Source organism: Streptopelia decaocto, assembly GCF_964273445.1.
Source record: "Streptopelia decaocto genome assembly, chromosome: 6".
Taxonomy (NCBI): Eukaryota; Metazoa; Chordata; class Aves; order Columbiformes; family Columbidae; genus Streptopelia; species Streptopelia decaocto.
In genome coordinates, this window is record NC_138660.1 from 13,591,460 (window position 1) to 13,598,655 (window position 7,196).

The 7,196-nt window shown below is 53.1% G+C and overlaps 1 protein-coding gene across 1 annotated transcript; it reads right to left on the bottom strand.

Moving 5' to 3' along the window:
• Positions 1 to 1,225: 1,225 nt before the first annotated feature.
• Positions 1,226 to 5,173, bottom strand: APOD (apolipoprotein D; the record flags this gene model as incomplete). The annotated part of the gene is made up of 4 exons (XM_082055654.1): positions 1,226 to 1,616; positions 2,768 to 2,856; positions 4,626 to 4,747; positions 5,051 to 5,173. 4 exons carry the CDS (start codon positions 5,171 to 5,173, stop codon positions 1,381 to 1,383), a joined length of 570 nt encoding a protein of 189 aa, XP_081911780.1. The 3' UTR covers positions 1,226 to 1,380.
• Positions 5,174 to 7,196: the final 2,023 nt, after the last annotated feature.

The window sequence follows — 7,196 nt, forward strand, 5'->3', positions numbered from 1 at the left end:
CTCAGCCGCCTCCGACTAGTGAAGAGGAGCGAGATGTTGGTTCCCTGCCAAGTTCCTGTGCCCTCCCGGGGCAGCAGAGCCCCTTGCTGCACACCCGCCCCATCAGGGTCCCACCGCAGTGAGTGCAGCGCGTTCCTGCAGATTTACAGTATTCTACATCCACATCGCCGTTTCTTTGCATCAGTAAGAGCAGCAAAAAGAGCTGGGGGTCGCTGCCAGCCAAAGCCACAACGCGGGTTTGCTGGTTCGGATGATGGGGGAAGCCCAAATGTCCGATTCCACCAGACCTGGGATGACCTCCAGGCTCCTTGAGCAAACCGTTTAACTTCAAGATGTGATTGCTTCTGTTGCATTGCATTGCGGCTCTGGGGGTGCTGTGGTGTCAGAGGAGGGCAGACCCCCCCACACAGAGCACCCTGGCCTGCTCGAAAAAGTCATGCAGCTGGGGAGGTACAAAAGCCAAGAAACAGATATTTTAATTTCATTTTTAATGAGCTGCATCAATGCTATTCAAGCAGAGTTGTCATGGTGCCTGGCGAGCACCTGCCAGGGCAGACGCAGTGCCAGCAGGCGTGCGGCACCTACAGAAGCAGGGAGCGGGATGTCGGGCAGAACCCGCCATCCCTTGGTGTGCGGGGAAAAGCCTCAAGGGGACAAGGGAGCAGCCCCATCTCTGTCTGCTTACGGGTACTCTCAGAGCGGACCCTTGGGAGTGCAGGACCAGCCTCACTAGAGGCAAGAGAGGACACATACAAGCACCTGAGATGGAGCGGTGCTAAATTTCTGTACATTTTTAGACAAAGGGCCAGATCTGATTTCTAGCGGGGAGGTCTGCTGACTTGGTAGCAGCAAATGCCTGCAGCCCTGCACCAGAAAACATTCAAGACCCCCAGTCTCAGTTCCCAGGCTGCAGGACCAACCCCCCTTGTCTGGGCATTGCCGCTGGGAAGGCAGTGCCTGCGGTGTAGCTCAGACACTGTGGACTCCTTGCAGGCCCAGAAGTGTCAAGACAAACATGGGAAACAAACCTGGTGTTGTGTCATGAAAGGTTTTTCCCCAGGACTAATACTTGAATGTCTCATCTCATACCCTTTCCCATCCACATACAGGAGGACTCACAGCAACAACAGAGCTTCACATCTGCACCTCAGCACTTCTTCACTCCTTAGCTTTGAATCAGTCAGTTACTTTGCAAAAGTAAGAGCAAGACAAAAAAGGGGGGAGAACAATAGAGGGAACAAGGAGTAACTCAGGGCTGGCAAACTACTGTTAGCAAAAGGATTATTACATTTCTCTGTTACATAGAGACATTCTAATGGATAATAAAGAAAGCAACAAAGTTCATTGCTGGTCTGGTGCTGTGTCACTGTGTGCCGGGAGTTACATCTCGGGAGGGCAGTTAAGTTGATCCGTGGGCATCATTTTCTCGGTGTCGATCTTGTGGGACTGGAGAATGCCCTTCAGCTGCTCCACGGTTTCTGGGTGCATGTCAGGAGCTCTTGATAGAATCCAGGCATAGTCGATGTGAAAAAGCCAGAGGATGTTAGTGCAGGAGTAAACCAGTGAGTAGTTTTCATAGTCGGTGGAGACGACCCAGTAAGGGGCAGAAGGCATGACTAGGAGAGAGAAGAGCACTGTGAATGTGATGTGAGACCAACTGCATAACTCCAGCCATGGCTGCTGGTGCTGTTCCCGCTTTTGTTGCTCCTGAACCACGTAACTGTGATCAGTACAGGGAGCTATAATTTATAAAAGCCTATCAGGACTCCTTCTTCTGCCCAGAGGAACTCGGTAAAGCCACAAAGCCCCGATTAGGAAGGACTTGCTGGAAAATAAACACTGTGGCCTGAACACCTTGGCCACTCCAGCTTCAAACTGTCAGGCAGAAAGCAGAGGTGAGTCCAGCGGGCAGGTGTAAGTGTCCTGGGATTTATTTCTGATGCACGCAGGAGTGCCAGGCGCTGTTGTCTGGGTTGGGGTTGCACACTCTGCAGGTGATGCCTCAGCAGCGCAGAATTCAGTCTGGCTGTGCCCATGAACAGTAGTTGTATCTCCTTTGCAAGTACCCCTGCTCTACCCATTTCTACAAATAACCTGTCTATGTGAGAGCTATGAAGTAGCCAGGGAAAAGGTGCAAGGGAGCAGAATAAAAAGAGAGCCAAGGGGAGACTTCTGCTCGCTTCCCTAGTGTTGCTGCAGACAGAGGAAAGTGCAGCACAACGTGAATAAAATGCACTGCACCTCAGCAGTCCCCTATTGTGTGTTACGTTGGCAAGGGAACAAAAAGCAAACAAAAACCTATTATTAATGGTTATTAAACAGCACTTGTAAGCAGAGATAGGGTGGGCTAGTAGCTGTATCGCTGTGTTCAGAAAAGCCTGTTCCTGGCCCTTGCAGCAGCTGTGGGTCTGCCTCCGCCTCCCAGCCCCACCTGTGAATGACCTGGAGGGACCGCAATGCTGCAGATCTGTCTTGCTTTGAGGTCAGCGGGTGAAGAGTGCTCCACCACGGCAGGGCCTCTAGCTGTAGATAATGTATAAATATCACCAAACCACTGCTTGTTAGTCGCAATGTCTGTCCTGACCCTTTGGCATCACCCTGTTGTGCTGCGCTGAAGTCGACAGGGGAGCTTTGCCCCTTGCTGTGCTGCCTGTGCACCCCTGGTGACCCGGCAGCGGTGCCGGCGTTGTGCAGGCGCTGCCCTCCCGCCCTGCCTGGGCCACGTCGCAGTGCAGGGAGTGCTGCCAGCCCCCAGACACACACTTACACCAGTTAAAGCGGACGCCCAGCTTGGCCGGCTCCTTTACATCCATGTGCATCATTTCTCCTTCGACTTCGTTTATTTTGCCACTGGAACTGAGGAGGGAATGGCAAGGTGAGAAATAAAATCACGTGCATTTGAAATAACTTTTTTTTTTTGATCCCACTAAATAATCCTTCCTGATCCATCCACCTGCCAACAAGTGGCTGCAGCACATACCAGGTAACCATGGCATTCCTGTGGGAATAGCTCGCCCCTGAGCACAGTTTCAGCAGCGCCCAGGGCACACCAGGTCCTGGGCCAGGTGCAGCAGGGCAAATGCTGTCCCCAGTTAAACCACCCCAGCACCCCAGGGTGCTCCTGCCAGTGGGGTGCTCTTCAGTGCCATGGAGACAGTGACAGAGAAGAGAGCAAGGAAGACCCTTGTGTGTGGGATGGGATGATCCCAGCACTGATGTCAGATGTGCCAGGATGCAGCTCAACTCCTGCTAGTTGTGGAAGGTGTCTGTTCATGTCTGTTCAATCATCTGTGTTTTTTCTGGGTCCCAGCACATTCCTCTGCACACAAATGACCTGTCCCTGCTTGGCTGGTTCAGAGCACTGCCCTAAGACTTGGCAAGCAAGCCCTAACACCTGGGCTGCCCATCTTACAGTTGCATTTTTCCCTGGATGCCTCAAGACCTGGATGCTGCCCATGGGGCAGGAAAGTTTCATGCTTCCCTGTGAAGCAGGAACACGCAAGCAGGCAGAAGCTAATGCTGCCAGCAGCAGAGGTTGAGGGGCTGATGCTGGAGCCATGCACCAGTGCACACGTGACCCCAAATTTTCCTGACATTTCGTGGTCCTGAGCTGCTGCAGTGGTGACACCAGCGGTCAGATTTAGTTTCCTGCAGATCAGTGCAGGTGCAAATAAACGGGCAGCTGTTTGCCCGGTGCTGCCCTAGCAATGGAGCTGCAGGGACAGTGCTGTGCGGTCAGCGAGCAGCATGGACGCCGCTCTCTGCCAGACACAAGGGATGTGTTGCTGCGTTGTTGTTATTGTGAGCCAGAACAAAGTCCCCATGTCATGCCAGGGAGCACAGGGGACAGCACTGCGTTCGCCGCTCACTCCCTCTCATTCATTCAGCCGCTCACAGCAGCTCCCCACAGCAGCTGGGGCTGGTGGTGGAAACAGATGAATTAATATCTGCATCAGTCCTTACAAAAAGCCGGGAGGGGTCAGGATAATTGCAGACTATCAAGTATAATAAAGGGAATAATTGGCGCATTTGCTTTGCTCACTGATTGAGACTGGAGATGATTGCCGATCCCTTTACACAGCAGTTACTACCAGTGCAAGGTAAATGCTCCAGAAAAAGGGTGTCGAATTCTTGCTTAAGTAAAAATGACCCGTGTGCTTCACCTTCCCTGCCCGTTTTCGTCAGGTCCCTTTACTCCAAAGCAGAGAGGAGCCCAGGGCACAGGCACCCCGCAGCACACAGGGGCACAAGGTGATGACTGCCATCCTGTAACCATCCTCGTAGCCCCCCAGGGCATCTGGCTTCTCAGCCATCACTGGGGATCACAAACCAGTCAGGGGGAGACCCAGACTATTTCACACGGGAGTCGCCGTGTGCATTTGATCTATTTTCTCACAGTTCACCTTGGACAATGAGACGGAGAACAGTGAAGCACCAGCAGAAACCAGAGACCCCCATCTCTGCTGTAACCACAGCCAAGCCCGTTCTCCCAGCTGAGCTACTGCAACAACAGGGTGCCCCCCCCAGCACCCTCAGACCCAGAAACAGGCAATTTGGAGAAAAATCATCACCCAGAAAGGTAGAAGAGGTGACAAGAGTGCCATGGCTGTGGTGAGGACACTTACATCACTTCCTTGTTGATCACCTTGAACTTCCCATTCTCCTTCAGTGAGTAATTTGCCTGGATGCAGCTTCCTTTCTCGAAACTTGAGGGCAGCTTCTCTATCTCATACCATTTCCCCAAATACTGATAAAAGAAAGTCCAGAGAGAAGCTTTCAGCGCAGGAGAGCTGAGGCAGAGCAGCCAGCTCATTTGCTGGCACAGTTTCACCTGCTCAGTTCATTCGAGCATCCCCCTCCATGGCACAGGAGGAGTGGGGGTTGGTGGGACCACAGACCCCCACACAGACCCACGCTGGCAGCTCTGACACAAGGTCTCATGACTGAACCCACCAACCCCTCATCCTCATCCAGGCAGTTTGCTGTTGCTCCCATGCCCCTTTAGCTTAACTCACTACCTGCCATGAGATTTTTAGAAAGCTTTTCACACCTTGTTGATGTCAAAGTCTTCTTGGACTGGTGGATCTGGGCATGGTCCCATGTGAAACATCTGGCCTTTCCCAAAGCCAAGGAGGCCAAGCAGGACCGAGAGCTGCACTGCTGTGGTCAGCATGGCTGCACCGGGGGGCGAGTGGAAAATGAACCTGGGGAGGAGCAAAACAGCTGAGCTGGGGCCTGCCTGGAGCAGAAATTTGGGTGAAATACAGCAAGAACAGGACGTCTGCAACAGGGCACCTCATGGGCACACCAATGAGAAAAGGATCCCGAGAAGAACATGAAGGCACTGTGCCAAGTAAGTCCCCAGCCCAAAACGGCCTCAAGCCCGGCCTGTGCTCAGGCTGTGCCCAGCAGCTCTGTAGGAAGCAAGGCAGTGCCTGGGGACAGCACTTGCACCTGTCACCTGCACCTGACACCTAGGAAGGTGCAGGGGTGACAAACACCCAGGGACGCTCAGGAGCATCATCAATTGTGCAAAGCTGAGACAAGAGAAAATGCAGAGACGTTTGCTATAAAATGTTGGAGCAGAAGGAACATGCTCCAGAGCTGGGGCAAAGCTGGGTCCCTGGGACATGGAAGTGAGCGTGTACACCACAGCAGGAGCCTGCATCATGAGTGAGACACCTCCCCGTCTACCAGGGCTGCCTGGTCCTGCAAGGTGGTGGGATGGACAGCGCAACTGCCTTTGGGGGGAAACAATGTATGTCTTTATGTGCTGGAACGTACACAGCACTGCAGGGTGGGGAAGTTGGTCGAGACTCAAATCAGCACCAAATAAAACATTAATTGACCTCCCAAAGGTGTGCTTCAAAAAGGGAGAGGACACATTTTCCTGTGCCAGGTCCTAACAGCCCTGCGCCCCGGGCATGATCCAGCATCCTTCTGCTGTTTGCCCACCAGCAGCAGAGCAAAAGTGGGAGCTGTGCTGCTCCCCCCGAGCAGCCCCTGGGGTCGGGATGCTGCCCACATGCTTTGGGCTCTGCTCACGGCAGGCTGGCACTTACAGTGCCCACAGCATGGAACTGCTCTGCTTCCCCAGCCAGAAACTCCTCTGTAAGAGCAGCAGTAGCATTTTCCCCAAGTTTAAAAGAAAAGCCCATCCTGCCTCCAGCCGCAGGGCATGAGCCCCACTGCAGACACAAGCACAGGTCCCATTTTGAATCTCTTAATTCAGAGACGTACCTTGGCTGATGAGGTGGAGTGATGCTCTGTGGAGGACCAGGGCTGCCAGGAACAGGTTGGTGGTGAGCTCTCTGCCTTGTTTTATAAGCGTGCTGGGATCATCATTATTCAGCACTAGCACAAGCCACTCCCTGGTCCTCGATATGGTTTGTTTTTTCGGCAGGCTGGTCAGCTGCCTTAGATCTGCAGCTGGTACAAAGCTGGAGATGGGCTGCAACTTGGCTGCTCACCCAGGCGGACAAAGACACCCCACGTGTCTGGGTGTCACTCCCCAGCTGCAGAGCTCTCTTCAGTCCAGCCATCCACGAGAGCCTTGGACCTGGGTGCAAACAGCAGGGCAAGGGCAGAAGTGCTGCAGCCTTTGAGAGGGGCTGAGGACAGCAGCAGTTCCCATCCTGCTCCCTCTGGCCCAGCAGTAGCCATCACTGTGCTCCCAGGAGGGACATGCAACCTACTCTGCCAGGGGCCACTCAAGCCCTGGAGATCCCTCAGGCCACCACAACATCCTCGTCCCCATCACAGTCACTCGCAGGAGTACATGGGGAAGATTAAGTAGTGGGAGGCATCACAGGCTGGTCTGGGTAGCTGCAAGACCTCTCAGCAATTTTTCCTTTTGACTTTTAAGTCTCACTACAAGGAAAGATGCTTGTGCAATTAGTTCTGTGCTGACCTGGCAGTTTTTCCAACAGGTGCCCAGCAAATGACTTTGACAGCAGAGCAGCCATCTGTGAAGGCAGCAAGTCCCAAGAGTTATGCAAGGAAAGTTGGGTAACAGACAGGATGTTCTGTGTTTAATTACATTTTCTTTTAATCTAATCTCTGTTGAGACTTTCTCTCTAGGTGTGTTTTTACACACTGCACTGCCTGCTTTACACATGTACACACATGCTGTAAAGCCCCTGGCTGCCCAAATGCCACTCTAAGGGCCCCAAATAGCTCTGTCCTGTCCCTTACCA